We start from the raw sequence: 17,511 nt of genomic DNA, 5'->3' as shown, positions 1-17,511 counted from the left end.
CATGTTTCAGGAATCATCTGAAATATTAAGCAGCAGCAAAAGACTGAAATTTAAACTGTGAAGCGAGAAGATAAGCAACAAACATGGTACAATACTATAATTAGTGTAATGACAGGTTACAGAGGTTTCTTTAAAGCTTATCCTAGCCAACATGAGTTTTCAACAACTAAACTCATAGCTGCAGGCAGAATTTATTTAGAAGATTCTTTATGATCAAATACTTAAACTCTAAGCAAAAAGAAAAAACACTATTATTTTCAGACTATCATTTCTAAAGGAAGAAATATTTTTCTGATTTTTTGATAAATGTTACCTTTATCATCAACATATTGCTGTGAATTCTGAACTTCAGAAAAGTAATATATGGAGATAAAATAGAATCTTACACTTCCATCTGCTTTAATTCCTCCTACCTGCAAAATACAGCTTAAAAGGGGCTTTTGTTTGTGTTCTGAAAATATAAAGAATAGTCTGTGATCTATGATTGAAACTAAATTAAAATCAAAAGGAGTGTCTCTTACCTGACCCCAGTGGATGAGAAAAAAGCAGTTACTGAATTATTTCTCATCATTAATTCCCCTCACTCGCCAATCATTAGTATGATCAAAGAGAAATACTTCATCAATACCCTTTGTTGTAAAGCAGATGTATCTACTCTGGGAGATGTTCACTGATCCTTCCCAGTGGGAGAGTAATACATCCTCATCCCATTAACAGCAGGCTCAGCCATGTGACTTGCTTAGGCCAATGAAAGATGAGTAGAAGAACTCCTTGTATACAGAAGTTTTAGAGCCAGTATATACTTACCAAGATCTTTTTTCCTTTGCCACAAGGTTAATTGTTCATCAGATAGAGGGTGGATCTTGAAAATGACATGGAGTAGAGCTGAAGTCAATCTGCAATGAATGTGTAACATGAGCAAGAAAGCAATCTTTTTTTTGGAGGTCATTTGTTACTGTAGTAGAATCTAAGCTCTCCTAACTGATACATGTAAGTTTACCAAAAGCCCTATTCTTTCCACAACCACACTATCGGCCATTCAAATAGCCAAAGACTAATGGTGGAAAGAATTATGGGAAATGAAGCATGAACAAGAGTCTAAGGAAGTAAACAGGAGCAAAGCAAAAACTGCATAAAGAAGTGGTCCATTTCATTAGGAATCAGCACAGCAGTCAGGCATTTAAGACATCAGAAAGATTCAAATTTGTCAAGATATTTCCCAAGGCATCATTCTCTTACACTGGACAGCCATTGCTCATGTCCACTTTCTCCAAGGGAAAAAGGAACAGGCTAAAGGAAAGTTTGCATTCTGAGTTCATACTCAAATAATCTGTACCCAAACCAAGCTAATAATGTATACAGTGGACAAAAGTAACTAGTATCACAAAAAAAGTCTAGATCAAACTGAGGTTTTTGTGTGATTATATTTGTGTTATAAACAAAGTTTTTTTTTTTTTTTTGGTCTTTTTGCCATTTCTTGGGCCGCTCCCGTGGCATATGGAGGTTCCCAGGCTAGGGGTCTAATCGGAGCCACAGCCACCATCCTACACCAACGTGGGAGCCACAGTAACGTGGGATCTGAGCCGCATCTGCAACCTACATCACAGCTCACGGCAACGCCAGATCCTTAACCCACTGAGCAAGGCCAGGCATTGAACCCGCAACCTCATGGTTCCTAGTCAGATTCGTTAACCACTGCGCCACAATGGGAACTCCTAAACAAAGTACTTTTAAGCTAATCAAATGTTTACTATTATGGGCAAATAGATGTCACCAAAACAACAATGATCAATGAGCTCCTACTGAATGTGTGTTTGTGCTAGGACAGTTATCCACATTATTTCAATTAACCAATAGCCTGAAGTAGTAAATGATATTATCCTTATTTGGGGAATGGAAAAAAGAGGTTGTATAACTCCTTCTAGGGCACGCAGCAATCAGAATTCAAAGTCCCACCTCCAGCACCACTGAATCACTTCATTACAATATCTCAAAATTTGATGATCTCCTTAGCTTATCGTCAGATGATAGTCAATGAAGCTACTCCAGGTGCTTAAACAGCTTTGAATTTGGGTTGCTTCTAAAATTTTTCAGTGCTTCAAGGAGATACAACCTTAAACACATCCAGATATACAATGAAAGGGCAAATACAAGTTAAAAATAAGAAGCTTAATTCTCCTTACTGAAAATAAGGCGAGAAACTTCCCCAATCTCCTTTTTCTTTCAGGATTTCTTTCTCTGTCCTTTTCAAATGTATGTAAATCCATATAATGGCTAAGTAAGCCTCTTGCCAGCCTCACAATTCAGACATGTTTCCTCAAGAACCATTTTTTAATGGATCTTTTAGAAATTCAAACATCAAGGGTTATAGTTCCCATATGTCTCAGTTTCAGTAAGAAGGTAAGAGCCTAACTTTGATGGCTGCCCTGCTCTAATTTGCAAAACTACCTCCTATTACAAAGATATGAGACATTTGCTTTACCTCTGGATAAAGCCAACAAGATGGTCACCCCAATTACCAGGTTAAGCTGGGATGAACTATGTGTGATGTGATGGTTTGTATCCACTTGGCTACATAAGGGGGTTGGATTCCTTTCTATTGTTGCAGTCTCCCAGTGGATTGTCTGTCATGGGTGCATAAATTTCATGCTTATTCAGTAATGAAACTGTTTTCCGTATCATCTTTGAAAAGAGGTTTTCTGAGTTACAAAGAGATTTTTTTTAGTTATATTTCTCCACTGATAACCAATATAGATATTTTCTTGAGCATGGAACCAACAGAGGACAAAATCATAGAAAGATATTTTCAAGCTTATAGTCATAAATACAATGCGCAACCTGGATTTTCAGACAATCTTGGATTACTACATCTATACTACTGGTATTCATTACAGTATCTCAGGTACCCTTTCCAAAGAAAAAAATTCAAATTTTTCCTGGAATTATTCTGTTTCTATCATGTGTTCCTTCAACCAAAAGCAAGCACTAGTTACCTCTTTCCTCCAAAATCCCATGGTGGAAAAAAGGTCACTCAGTCGTTATGAAGTTAGGTTAGCACATGCTGTGTTGTGCCCAAATCCACCTCCAGTATTGAGTCCTTGTTCCACTGATGCCAGGAGTGTGGGTTGTTCTTAACTGAGTCTCTCTCCAATAATCTCCCTAGCCAAAGAGAGACATCATGACTAAAGTCAGGTCTACTCCCTGGGAGCAGCTTGCATTCAGTGACTATAGACTGTAGAATAGGAGTTGCCGGCATGGGCTCAGCAGAAATAAATCTGACTACCATGCATGAGGATGCAGGTTCGATCTCTGGCCTCACTCAGTGGGGAGGATCCAGCATTGTCATGAGCTGTGGGGTAGGCCGCAGACACAGCTTGGATCTGACATTGCTGTGGCATGGGACAGCGGCTACAGCTCCATTTCAACCCCTAGCCTGGGAACCTCCATAATGCCATGGGTGCAGCCCTTTAAAAAAAAAGGACAAAAAAAGACCAAAAAAATAGGCTATGGAATAGGGGGCTGAGGGAGAATCCTGGTCACTAGGGACAACTCTGAAAGTCATCCTAGGATTGATGAGGACTTTACTGCAATATCACAATTCAACTTCTTCCACCTGGTTCTATTTTCCTCACTTTTCCCAGGCACAGGCCCCCAAAAAAACTCCTGCATTCAAATCTTGGAGAGTCTGGTTCCTGAGGAACTAAACTTGAAACACCCAGTTGAAAATTTTCCAAAATCAAGTAGTAATTTATGTCTGAGAATGTGATGGCAAAACATGACAAACAGAAACCAGTGTTTTTTGATACCATCTTATAAGGCAAGAGCTATATTTAGGCAGTGCTGAATTCAGCACTTTTTTATGCATTAGAAAAAGGATCTCCCATTGAATGGATAGGGCCCTGTGGCCACATGGTGAGTGGAGGACCAAGGGCTGGATTTCAGCCTACTTGCTACTTTGGCCATACACTTTTATGCACTGAATAATCACAACTGTACATGGTGGCCTGCCTTGGATACAAAAGATGAACCCAGGCAACAAGTGCCCACTGCTCAAAAATAAGGTAGTTGCTGGAGGAGAGTAAACAAGTGAGATTCAAGTCAACAAGTGTTTATATACAGATCTTTGAAATGTCATGGAGAGGACACTTAGTCAAGATGCCTAAGGGTATAAGAAAAATGAATTAAGAGGTGTTATGATTGTAGCTCTAAAAGTACCTCATGGTTTGAAGGAAACCAGAATATGTCACCCCAAAATATGCCTATTTGAGATACTAATTATTTTTATTTGAAAGCAATTAAGAAGCTGTAAATGCAGAAAAAACAAACTTCCCCTTTATTGCCTAAAGGGAGGAAATAAATTCTCCTTTTACTGGAGACAGACTCTAATCAGCCCAGAATAATCTGCAGACAAACCTTGTTAAATCACCCCAACTAGTTACTTCCTCACCATTAACTATCTGAGCCAAATAATGTCTTGTCAATTCCTTACAAATTTATTGTTTCAAAGGTATAAAAGCTTCCTGTTCTGATCACTTCTTCAAGTCTTCATTCTCTTGTGAAGGTTCCATGTACATGTGAAAAGTCAATAAAACATGTATGTTTTTCTCCTGTTAATCTGTCTCTGTCATTTTAATTTTCAGACCCAGCCAAGGGTTCTAAGAAGGTCAAGGAAAACTTTTTTCCTCCCCTACAGATCAAAGCAAGAATGAGATAAGAATGGAAAGAGGATAAGAACCAGCAAAGTTAGTGGTTAGTAAGTGAGAGCAAGTTAGAGGTAAAACAAAGGGGCAAGGTGAGGCAAATACTGTAGGACTGGAATCCCCCTTGTGGCTCAGTGAGTTAAGGACTTGACATTTCCATGTGAGGATTTGCCTTCAATCCCTGGCCTGTCCTGGTGAGTTAAGGATCCACCATTGCCACAAGCTGCAGTGCTGGTCACAAACTTGGCTCAGATCCATTGTTGCTGTGGCTGTGGCATAGGCCGCAGCTGCAACTTCAATTCAACGCCTGGCCTAGTAACTTCCATATCCCACATGTGTGGCTGTAAAAAGAAAAAACAAAAAACACTGTAGGACTGAGTCCACAAGGGAACAGTATGTTCTGGGTAATCATTCTTGCACTGAAGGCTTGTTATATGAGTCTTATTTCTGTATAAGTAGTATTATTTGCTCTTAAGGAAACATATGAGAATGTTCAAAGGATTATGCAGGTGAGATATTTCAAACGTTAAAGTCTTCCCCTAAAAAACAACTGAAAACAAGTATATAATTATCAAACCACAGTTATGTGAATGAATCAAGAAAAGGGTTCTTTGGCAATGACTGACTATTCTTTACTCTCAGTCCAGAAGGAAGAGTAAAACAGTAAGTAGGGGGTGCAGTGAGAGTTCTCTTCTCATTTAGTCTCTTATTCTACAAATATTTACTGAGTTTCTACCCTATGTTGCACAATAGGTTCTATATTGCATATTCTTATGTCTAAGTAGTTGCTCAAAGTAAACAGCATTATCAAATAAATCAATTAAATCTTACAAGGAATTTTTGTTGTTGTTGTTGTTATTGTTGTTGCTATTTCTTGGGCCGCTCCCACGGCATATGGAGGTTCCCAGGCTAGGGGTCTAATCAGAGCTGTAGCCACCGGCCTACGCCAGAGCCACAGCAACGCAGGATCTGAGCCACGTCTGCAACCTACACCACAGCTCACGGCAACGCCGGATCGTTAACCCACTGAGCAAGGGCAGGGACCGAACCCGCAACCTCATGGTTCCTAGTCGGATTCGTTAACCACTGCGCCACGACGGGAACTCCACAAGGAATTTTTTAATAAATCAGATATTGCTCTAGACTAGACCATCTCTACAACACCCGCTCTACATATAAAGATTATGCTCCCTGTAGAGGAAAAAGAAATCTGACCTCTCTGGTTTCCTTAAGGCAGTTTTTCTCAATCCTGTCCCTCACCTCTCCTATTTCAAGTATCAAAAAAAAAAAATTCCAAGCAGCATGGAGAAGAAGGCACCTAATAATCTCCCCCAACAACAACATGTTAATAGACCTTCAAAGAAACAAGAAATGAAATGGAAGCAGAGGTATCTTTTAAACGTGTACTTTCAAGTCATTTTATCTACCAAGTTGTTACTTCCTGTTCTGGGCTATCTCTGCACCTGGCAACTATTCTATGCTTCCACTCAGCACACTGAGTGTATAAACTTTCTATTTACGTAGCTCCTTTTCCCATTATATTACAGGCTACTGAAAAGCAAGAACCAGGTCTTAATCATCACCAATTCCTGTGCCTTAAAGACTGGTCCACAAAATGTAGGCAAATGGTTATCTAGGTCTATAAGTTAGAAAAGACATCCAAAGGGTCATCAAGGAAAAGACCGCCAAAAATAAATACTAGGAGTTAAAATCTGAAGCTAGAAAACTTAAGAGGCAGGAAGAGAACTGCTAGTAAGGGAAGGCAAACAAGAGGAGGAGGGCCAGCTTGAGAAAAATCCCTAAAATGAGACCCATGCTTTGAACAAACTGTGTTAAGGAAAAGGTGAGTCACATTCGGATGCCCGCACAAAACATAATAAAATGGGATATTCCCATTTAAAAAAAAAAAAAAACCTAGGAATAAGCCTAAAAAATGAGGTGAAAGACATACACTGATAACTATAAAACATTGATAAAGGAAATCAAAGTTGATTCGAGAAAATGGAAAGATATTTCATGCTCTTGGATTGGAATGTTAAAATGGCCACACTACCCAAAGCAATCTACAGAATTAATGCAATCCCTACCAAATTACACCTGACAGAACTAGAAGAAATAATCCTGAAATTTATATGGAACCATAAAAGACAAAAAAATGACAAAGCAATTCTGAGGAAAAAGAAAAAAGCTGGAGGCATCTACCCAGACTTTAGACAATATTACAAAGCTATAGTAATCAAAATAGCATGGTGTTGGCACAAAAACAAACATACATAACAATGGAACAGAATACAGAAATAAACCCACATACTTACAGCCAATTAATTTTCCAAAAAAAAAGAAGGCAATAATATACAATGGAGAAAAGACGGTCTCTTTAGCAAGTGATGCTGGGAAAGCTGGACAGCTGTATGAAAATCAATGAATTTAGAACACTCCTTCACACCATACACAAAAATAAACAAAATGGGATGGGATTAGGGTGGAGGAATAGCAGGACTGGAACTCAACTGCTCTCCTAAAAACAACAAAATTTACAACCAAATACTGAGCAATCTTCACCCAAATGGACCAGAAACCTTCAAAAAGATATCCTACTCCAGAAGACAAAGAGGAGGCCACATCAAGAGGTAGGAGAGGCAATTACACAACATAAGCAACCCCATACCTCCCAGGCGGGAAGCCCCACAGACTGGAAACTAACTGGTTCACAGAGACTCACCTACAGGAGTGAGAGTTCTGAGCCACACATCAAACTCTCACATGTAGGGATCTGGCACTGGGAGAAAGAGCCCCCAGAGCATCTGGCATTGAAGGCCAGTGGGGCTTGTGCACAGGAGCTCCACAGGACTGGGGGAAATGGAGACCCCATTTTTAAAAGGCAGACACAGACTTTCATGTGCACTGGGTCCCAGGGCAAAGCAAAGTCTCCATAGGAATCTGGGTCAAACCTGACTGCAGTTCTTGGAGGACCTCCTGGGAAAACAGGGGTGAATGTGGCTTGTTGTGGGGGAAGGACATTGGAAGCAAAGCTCTTGGGAATATTCGTCAGCATACCTTTCTCTGGAAGTGGCTATTTTGGGAAAATCTGGCCCCACCCATCAGCACTGAGAAGCCCCAGGCCAAACAACAATCCAGGTGGGATCACAGCCCCACCCATCAGTAAACAGGCTGCCTAATGACCCCTCGGGCACACAGCTGCCTCTAATCTCACCCAGAGACAAAACCCCACCCACCAGAGGGATAGGAATCAGCTCCACCTACCACTGGGCAGGCACCAGTCTCTCCCATCAGGAAACCTACAGCAAGCCCCCCTGTACCAAATTCAGCCACAAGGGGGGCAGACACCAGAAGTAAGAGAGGCTATAACTCTATTATCTGTAAAAAGGTCACCACACCAAAAACCTATAAAAATGAAAAGACAGAGAACTAGAACGCAGATGAGGGAGAAAGAAAAAAAACCCAGAAAACCAGCTAAGTGATGACCAGATTCTCAGCCTCCAGGACAAAGACTTTACACTGTTGATGCTGAAGATGATGCAAGACATTGGAAATAAACTGGAGGCAAAGATGGATAACTCACAGGAAACACTGAGCAAAGAGATACAAGATATAAAACTTAAGCAAGAAGAGATGCAAAATACAATAACCGAAATAAAAAACTCATTAGAAGAAGCCAACAGCAGAATATAAGAGGCAGAAGAACGAATAAGCGAGGTGGAAGACAGATTAGTGGAAAACACACATCTAGAACAGAAGAGAGAAAAAAGATTGAAAACAAATGAAGAGAGTCTCAGAGGACTCTGGGACAATGTTAAATGCACCAACATCTGTATTATAGGGGTGCCAGAAGGAGGAGAGAGAAGGGGACAGAAAAACTATTCCAAGAGATAATAGCTGAAAACATCCCTAACATGGGAAAGGAACCACTCACTCAAATCCAGGAAGCACAGCGAGTGCCATGTAAAATAAACCCAAGGAGGAACACCCTGAGACACATATTAATCAAACGGACCAAAATTAAAGACAAAGAGAAAAATCTTGAAAGCAGCTAGGGAAAAGAAACAAGTACCATACAGGAGAACCCTGATAAGGTTAATGGCAGATTTTTCAGCAGAAACTCTGCAGGCCAGAGGGAGGGGCATGATATACTTAACATGATGAAAGGAAAAAAACCTCCAACCAAGATTACTTTACCCAGCAAGGCTCTCACTCAGATTTGAAGGAGAAATCAAAAGCTTCACAGAGGAGTTCACATCATGGCTCAGTGGTTAACGAATCTGACTAGGAACCATGAGGTTGCAGGTCCAATCCCTGGCCTTGCTCAGTGGGTTGGGGATCCGGCGTTGCTGTGAGCAGTGGTGTAGGTTGCAGACGCAGCTCGGATCCTGCGTTGTGTGGCTCTGGCTTAGGCCGGTGGCTACAGCTCCAATTATACCCCTAGCCTGGGAACCTCCATATGCCATAGCAATGGCCCAAGAAATGGCAAAAAGACAAAAAAAAAAAAAAAATTCACAGATAAGCAAAAGCTGAGAGAATTCAGCAACACTAAACCAACCTTACAACAAATACTAAAGGAACTTCTCTAGGCAGAAAAGAAAAGACAGCAACGGGAAACAAAAATTCCACAAATGACAAGGCTCACCAGTAAAGGTATATACACAGTAAAGATATGAAATCATCCATGCACAATTATGCCACCAAAATCAGAAATCTTGAGAAGAGGTGGGTACAAATGCAGGACACTGGAGATGCACTTGCAATTAAGAGACCAACAACTTAAAACAATCTCATATATATATGGACTGTCATATCAAAACTTCAGAATAACTGCAAACCAAAAATCTACTATTGATGCACAAAGAAAAATCAACTCAAATACAACACTAAAGATGGTCATCAAACCAGAAGAGGAGAGAACGAGAAAAGAAGGGAAGAAAAAAGAGCAACAAAAACAAATCCAAAGCAATTAATAAAATGGAAATAAGAACACACATATCAATAATTACCTTAAATGTTAATGGACTAAACGCCCCAACCAAAAGACATAGACTGGCTGAATGGATACAAAAACAAGACCCATATATATGCTGTCTTCAAGAGACCCACTTCACTTCTAGGGACACACACAAATTGAAAGTGAGAGGATGGAAGAAAATATTCCATGCAAACGGGAATCAAAAGAAAGCTGGAGTAGCAATACTCATATCAGACAAAATAGACTTTAAAATAAAGAATATTTTAAGGGACAAGGAAAGTCACTACGTAATGATCAAAGGATCAATCCAAGAAGAAGATATAACAATTTTAAATATCTACGCACCCAACATAGGTTCACCACAACATATAAAGCAACGGCTTACAACCTTAAAAGGACAGAGCCACAATAACACAATAACACTGGGGGACTCAACACCCCACTTACAGCAATGGACGGATCATCCAGACAGAAAATCAGTAAGGAAACACAGGCCCTGAAATGAAGCTTTAGACCAGATGGACTTAATAGATATTTATAGGACATTCCATCCAAAACCAACAGAATACACATTCTTCTCAAGTGCACATGGAACATTCTCTAGGATTGATCACATCCTGGGCTACAAATCCAACCTCAGTAACTTTAAGAAAGTTGAAATCATATCGAGCACCTTTTCCAACCACAACGCTATACAACTGGACATCAACAACAAGAAAAATATTGCAAAAAACACAAACACAGGACACTCAACAACATGCTACTAAACAACCAATGGATCACAGAAGAAGTCAAAGAGGAAATTAAAAAATAACTAGCAACAAACAACAACGAAGATACAACACTCCAAAACCTATGGGATGCAGCAAAAGCCGTTCTAAGAGGAAAGTTTATAGCAATACAAGCCCATCTCAGGAAACAAGAAAAAGCCCAAATAAACAAGCTAACGTTACATCTAAAGCAGCTTGAAAGAGAAGAACAGACAAGACCTAAAGTTAGTAGAAGGAAAGAAATCATAAAGATCAGAGCAGAAATCAAAGAAAACCATAGAAAAGTGAAACGAAAAGCTAGTTCTTTGAAAAGATCAACAAAATTGATAAACCCTTAGACTTCTCAAGAAAAAAAGAGAGAGGACTCAAATCAATAAAATCAGAAACGAAAAAGGACAAGTAACAACGGACATCACAGAAATACAAAGGAACATAAGAGACTACTATTGCAACTATACGCCAATAAAATGGAAAACCTAGAAGAAATGGACAAATTCTTAGAAAGGTACAATCTTCCAAGACTAAACCAAGATGAAATAGAAAAGATGAACGGACCAATCACAAGAACTGAAATTGAAACTGTGATTAAAAAACTTCCAACAAACCGAAGTCCAGGACCAGATGGCTTCACAGGCAAATTCTATCAAACATTTAGAGAAGAGCTAACGCCTATCCTTCTGAAACTATTCCAAAAAATTACAGAGGAAGGGATACTCCCAAACTCATTCTATGAGGTCACCATTACCCTGACACCAAAACCAAACAAAGATACCACACACAAAAAAAGAAAACTACAGGCCAATTTCACTGATGAACATCGATGCAAAAATCCTCAACAACATACTAGCAAACCGCATCCAATAATACATTAAAAGGATTGTACATCATGATCAAATGGGATTTATCCCAGGGATGCAAGGGTTCTTCAATATCCACAAATCCATCAGTGTGATACACCACATTAACAAACTGAAGAATAAAAACCATATGATCCTCTCAATAGACACTTAAAAAGCCTTTGACAAAATCCAACACCCGTTTCTGATAAAAACCCTTCAGAAAGTGGGCAGAGCCGGAACCTACCTCCACATAATTAAGGCCGTATATGATAAACCCACAGCAAACATCATTCTCAATGGTGAAAAGCTGAAAGAATTCCCCCTGAGATCAGGAACAAGACAAGGATGTCCGCTCTCACCACTACTCCTCAACACAGTTTTGGAAGTCCTAGCCACAGCAATCAGAGAAGTAAAAGAGATAAAACGAATCCAAATTGGAAAGGAAGAAGTAAAACTATCACTATCTGCAGACGACATGACACTATACCTAGAAAATCCTAAAGACTCTACCAGAAAACTGTTAGAGTTCATCCATGAATTTGGCAAAATCACAGGATACAAAATTAATACACAGAAATCGATGGCATTTCTATATACTAACAATGAGAGAGCAGAAAGAGAAATTGGGGAAGCAATCCCCCATTGATCATCAAACCAAAAGAATAAAATACCTAGGAGTAAACCTACTTAAAGAGATAAAAGACCTGTCCTCTGAAAACTGTAAGACACTGATGAATGAAATCAAAGATGACACAAATAGATGGAAAGATACTCCATGCTCGGGGATTGGAAGAGTCAATATTATCAAAATGGCTATATTACCCAAGAGAATCTACAGATTCAATGCAATCCCTATCAAATTACCAAGGACATTTTTCACAGAACTTGAACAAAATATTTTAAAATTTGTTTGGAAGCACAAAAGACCCAGAATAGCCAAAGACATCCTGAAAAAGAAAAATGGAGCTGGAGGAATCAGGCTCCTGGGCTTCAGACTATACTACAAAGCAACAGTCATCAAAACCATATGGTATTGGCATAAAGACAGAAATACAAATCAGTGGAACAGGATAGAAAGCCCAGAATTAAACCTACACATCTACAGCCAACTAATCTATGACAAAGAAGGCAAACATATACAATGGAGAAAGGACAGCTTGTTCAATAAGTGGTGCTGAGAAAACTGGACAGCCACATGGAAAAGAATGAAATTAGAACACTCTCTAACACCATACACAAAAATAAACTCAAAATGGATTAAAGACCTAGATATAAGAGCAGACACTATAAACTCTTAGAAGAAAACATAGGCCAAACACGCTCTGACATAAAGCACAGCAACATCTTCTCAGATCCACCTCTTAAGAGTCATGACAGTAAAAACAAAAATAAACAAATGGGACCTAATCAAACTGAAAAGTTTCTGCACAGCAAAGGAAACCCTAAACAAAATGAAGAGACAACCCACAGAATGGGAGAAAATCTTTGCAAGTGAATCAACTGACAAGGGATTAATCTCCAAAATTTATAAACAACTCCTACTGCTCAATACCAAAAAAACCAAACAACCCCATCAAAACAGACAGTTCTCCAAAGAAGACATACAGATGACCAAAAAACACATGAAAAGATGTTTGACATCACTCATTATTACAGAATTGCAAATTAAAACCACTATGAGGCACCATCGTATACCAGCCAGAATGGCCATCATCAGACAGTCTACAGACAATAAGTGCTGTAGAGGGTGTGGAGAAAAAGGAACCCTATGACACTGTTGGTGGGATTTTAAACTGGTGCAACCACTGTGGAAAACAGTATGGAGATGCCTCCGAAAACTAAAAATAGAACTACCATTTGATCCAGTGATCCCACTCCTGGGCATCTATCCAGAGAAAACCATAACTCACAAAGACACATGTACTCCAATGTTCATTGCAGTACTATTCACAATAGCCAAGACATGGAAACAACCTAAATGTCCATAAACAGAGGAGTGGATCAAGAAGATGTGGTACAAATACACAATGGAATATTACCCACCATTAAAAGGAACAAAATACTGGCATTTTTAGCAACATGGATGGACCTAGAAATTATCATGCTAAGTGAAGTCAGCCATACAATGAGACACCAATATCAAATGCTATCACTGACATGTGGAATCTGAAAAAAGGACATGATGAACTTCTTTGCAGAACAGATACTGACTCGCAGATTTTGAAAAACTTATGGTTTCCAAAGGAGACAGTTTGGGGGGTGTATGCGCTGGGGCTGTGGGATGGAAATCCTATAAAATTGGATTGTGATGACCATTGTACAACTGTAAATGTAATAAATTCATTGAGTAATAAATAAAATAAAACAAACACAAAATGGCTTAAAGACTTACATTTCTAAGACATGATACAATATCTAAGACATGAGATATATATATAAGACATGACACCATACTCCTAGAAGAGAACATTGGTAAAACATTCTTTGATATAAATCATACCAATGTCTCCCAAAGTAAAAGAAATAAGATTAAAAAGAAACAAATTAAATGTAAAATTTTTGTACTGCAAAGGAAACCATAAACAAACAACAATAACAAAAAAGACTACCTATGTACTGGAAGAAAACACACACAAATGATGTGACCAACAAGGGCTTAATTTCCAAAATATACAAACAGCTCATACAACTCAACAACAAAAAAAATAAAAACCCAATCAAAAAATGATCCGAAGACCTAAACAGACATTTCTCCAGAGAAAATATACAAGCAGCCAAGAGGTACAACATGCTCAACATTGCTAACTATTAGAGAAATGCAAATCAAAACTACGATGAGAAGTTCCCATCATGGCACAGCAGAAATTAAACCAGCTAGGAACCATGAGGTTGTGGGTTCGATCCCTGGCCTCACTCAGTAGGTTAAAAATCCAGCGTTGCCGAGAGCTGTGGTTGGTGTAGGTCGCAGACTTGGCTTGGATCCCAAGTTACTGTGGCTCTGGCATAGGCCAGTGGCTATAGCTTCGATCTGACCCCTAGCCTTGGAACCTCCATATGCCACAGAAGCAGCCCAAGAAATGGCAAAAAAGACCCCCCCCCAAAAAAAAATAGTCTCTTCTCCCCTTCTAAATTGAAAACAAGGACAGAGGTTTGATCTTGTGCATCTTTTTATGTCTCACAGTATGATGTATTGGACAAAATAGGAACTCTATAACCATGTACTAAGTACTAATCTTACATGATTTATCTAAATTTTAAAATTTTTTTAAAATTGCTTTAAGGATTAAGAGTTAAAAGCAGAAAAGAAAATTATCAAACTGCAAATACAGTGTATCATCCTAACACCTTGAATTAGTGTTCCTTCCCTCAGTTGTTGATCAACTTGCGTGTCACAGACTGAACACCTACTATGGTGAATACAGTCTTCAAAAATAAGTGTTTTCAGGCAAAAAAGATTGGGCAAAAGAGACTGTAGTAATATCTACCTAAATCCATCATTACTACTATAAAAAAAAAAATGCCCAAAGAAGATAATGTCTAATGGCACTGAACAGCAAAGTTATTCTCCTCTGGAATATGAATTTTACTTTTAATAGGTTTGTAGTCTCCATTTCCCACAGATACTGAGAAAATAAGCTTAAATTGTATGCACAAACATATAAAGACTTTTAGGATGCTTTAACTGACCTGCATTCAGTGAAAAAAAAATTTTCCCATTTTTGGCAAATAATATGAAGAGCTAATGTTTGAACAGAGTAAAAATTAAATACATAACAAATTTAACTCTATATCCTAAAAGTAAAATAACCCAAAGTCAAACTTTTATAATAGAGAATACAAAAGTTATTACTGATGTAATTTTTGACAGGTGTTGCTCCTAATTCTTTAAAATTTTATGTCAAAATGGTTAACATCATGACCTGCTGTCAGAAAGACCCCGGTTAAATCTATAGCTTTAGACCTTGATCAAATTACTTAACCTCCAAATCTCCATTTGCTCACCTGTAACATGATGAACACAGCAGTATCCATTGCAAGGGTTTCTGTGAGAATAAAATGATTAAATGATACTGATTGTAAAGCACTGCGGCTGGCACAAAGCGAGCCCTTGATAAGCTATAATCATCATCGTTACAGAAGTTTATCTAGTTTCTCTTAGAACTTGGTTATACGGGTTACATATATATATATATATATATACATATATACAATATTGGCGATATAGGTATATAAGAGGCAGCTAGCTTTTAGAAGTAATTTTTACAAAACTGTCTTATTTCAAAGGAAATCCCAGGGCGGCTAGAGCCACTCCAGCCAAGTGGCACAGTCCTCACCCCTCGGGCGCGCGGGTGGCTCCCTCACCGGCCGGCTCCAGAGGCTGAGCGGAGGTCCCGCGGTGCTCAGCCGGCGCGGGCCTGGGGCGGGCGCCGGAGCCTGGACACGGCTGCGGCGGCGAGTCTCGGCCAAGCCGCCCGCGCAGCCCCGCCCGCTCAGCGAGGATGAGTGACGGCGACAACAGGTGCAGAGCGGCGTCCGCGGCTTCTCCGGAGCCCCCGAGTTTGGCGCGTCAGGCCCAGGGGGTCAGACTTTGACTCGGCAAACTGGCCTCCTCGCCCCTCACCAGCCTACTTCCGAAATCGCCCCTCAACCGGCTTCTCGCACCTTAGTAAAGCCTGAGGTCACCTCCACCTCTCTCACCAGTCCCAGACGCCAACTTTCCTCCAAAGGAGAGGAGAGGGAAAGGCGTGCGGTGCATGGAGCTTTGCATAACCGTTCGCTTTCTCCTCCCCAGCCGTCCGAAAGCAGGCAAGCGTGGCTCCAGAACCGAGCTCTCGATCCGCACACCCCACGCCCGTCCCGACGTGCCGCACGCTCTGCAGCTGAGACGGCCCAGCTCAGCGAGCACCAGCCACAGCCGAAACTCACCCGCCCGCACCCCTCCCCGGCTTACTGCGCCCGCCCGCACCGCTGTCCGCCGCCCAAGGCGACGTCGCCTGCCTCCCGCTCCCCCCCGCCCGACCCCAACCACCCCCGCCCCCCCACCCCGGGTGGCAGGTTCAGGCCCCGGGTCCGAGCCTGAGTCGCTGCAGCTGCCACCGCCGCCGTCGCCGCCAGGGGGAGAGAGTCTCCGTCGGGAAACGGGGGGCTGCTTCTGGGTGTGAAGGTGCTTTCAAACTTTACGGTTTTGTTCCTCTCACCCGGCTTTTGAAGAGCGGAGAAAAAGATGGAGACCGAGTCGGGGTCGGTGAGTACAGTGATCAGGGCCTAGGGTGCTGTGCCCCAGGGTGCGGGGGAGAAAAAGCAACGTGGACTCCGTCCGTGAGGGGCTGGAAGAGCGAGTCTACAGCCCACTAGTTCATCGGGAAGAAACGTGAACAGGGAGCCCCATCGACTTCCACCAAGAGCAACCCGCCTGTAGGCCCGTGGGGTTGTGTCCTGGGGTTGGCAGGGTGTGGCCAAAGGACCCGGACAGGTGTGGACGGGCTGAGGGACCTCAGAAACGGCCAGGAGGTTTGGGGAGGCGGTGGGTGGCTGGGCCCCGTGCACCAGATGGGGTCCAGGCTAGAGAAACAGTTTTCCCGCCGAAACTTGACTAGGCTGAGTCTTCAGTGCTCCCTCGAGCGGTACTCCACCCAGCAGCCCATGGGAGGAGTTGCTGGGGCGACTGACGCCTCCACTCCCGGACTGGTCACCGGAGACCAGAAGGCCTGAGAGACCTGAGGGGGACCGGGTAGGGAGGACCTGTACTCAGGTGGGACCCAGACACTGTGGCACCGGGTGCGCGCCCAAGCTGGGCAGGCCTGGCGGGGGAGGGGCGGGAGACCGAGTAGGCCCGAGACGCTGTGGCAACGTGCCGCCGCGCCCCGCCCCGCGACCCGCCGACAGCCAATCAGCGCGCTCCACGCCAGGGCCGCGGGGCCCGATGCACACGAGGCCGGCGTCAGGCTCGGTGCCGTTGAGGGTTCCCGCCACTGCTGCTGGCGGATTTGCTGGGCAAAATTTCTCGCTGGCTAGCCTTCTTTTCCCTCCCGCACTTTGGTGGGGAGGGGGTGGATCCTCGAGTCAGTGCTCAAGTTCACGATGACCCCAGAGAACCCGAGGAAGTTGTCGCTGCGGCCGTTTCCCCCAGCGCCTCAGCTTTCTGGCCTCGGAGGGGAAGGAGCACGGAGGCCGTGACTGCGACGGTTAGCCCACCCTCTTCCTGTTGTCTTCGTCGGCAAAGT

The 17,511-nt window shown here is 41.8% G+C and overlaps 1 protein-coding gene and 1 long non-coding RNA gene across 5 annotated transcripts in view; one reads left to right on the top strand and one right to left on the bottom strand.

Annotated features, from left to right (window-relative positions):
* Positions 1 to 812: 812 nt before the first annotated feature.
* LOC125122251 (uncharacterized) lies at positions 813 to 16,197 on the bottom strand. Of its 2 annotated transcripts, none has more exons than XR_007133742.1 (3): positions 15,622 to 16,197; positions 15,290 to 15,330; positions 813 to 896 (listed from the first exon to the last, which is right to left on the bottom strand). It is a non-coding gene; the product is annotated as an uncharacterized LOC125122251 (long non-coding RNA). The 2 variants fall into 2 exon arrangements; XR_007133743.1 differs by having other exon boundaries at positions 15,650 to 16,197.
* A 192-nt stretch (positions 16,198 to 16,389) lies between these two features.
* The window catches only part of BOLL (boule homolog, RNA binding protein), a 65,038-nt gene continuing 63,916 nt past the window's right edge, over positions 16,390 to 17,511 (top strand). For all 3 annotated transcript variants that reach the window (XM_047770467.1, XM_047770468.1, XM_047770466.1), the window contains exon 1: positions 16,390 to 16,532. In XM_047770467.1, the coding sequence (XP_047626423.1) occupies positions 16,512 to 16,532 (21 nt within the window). In that variant the 5' untranslated portion in view covers positions 16,390 to 16,511. The remainder of the gene's footprint in view (positions 16,533 to 17,511) is intronic.

This window comes from Phacochoerus africanus, chromosome 3 (genome assembly GCF_016906955.1).
Source record: "Phacochoerus africanus isolate WHEZ1 chromosome 3, ROS_Pafr_v1, whole genome shotgun sequence".
NCBI lineage: Eukaryota > Metazoa > Chordata > Mammalia > Artiodactyla > Suidae > Phacochoerus > Phacochoerus africanus.
The sequence above is the reverse complement of the archived record's forward strand: the minus strand, read 5'-3'. Positions and strand labels throughout refer to the sequence as shown.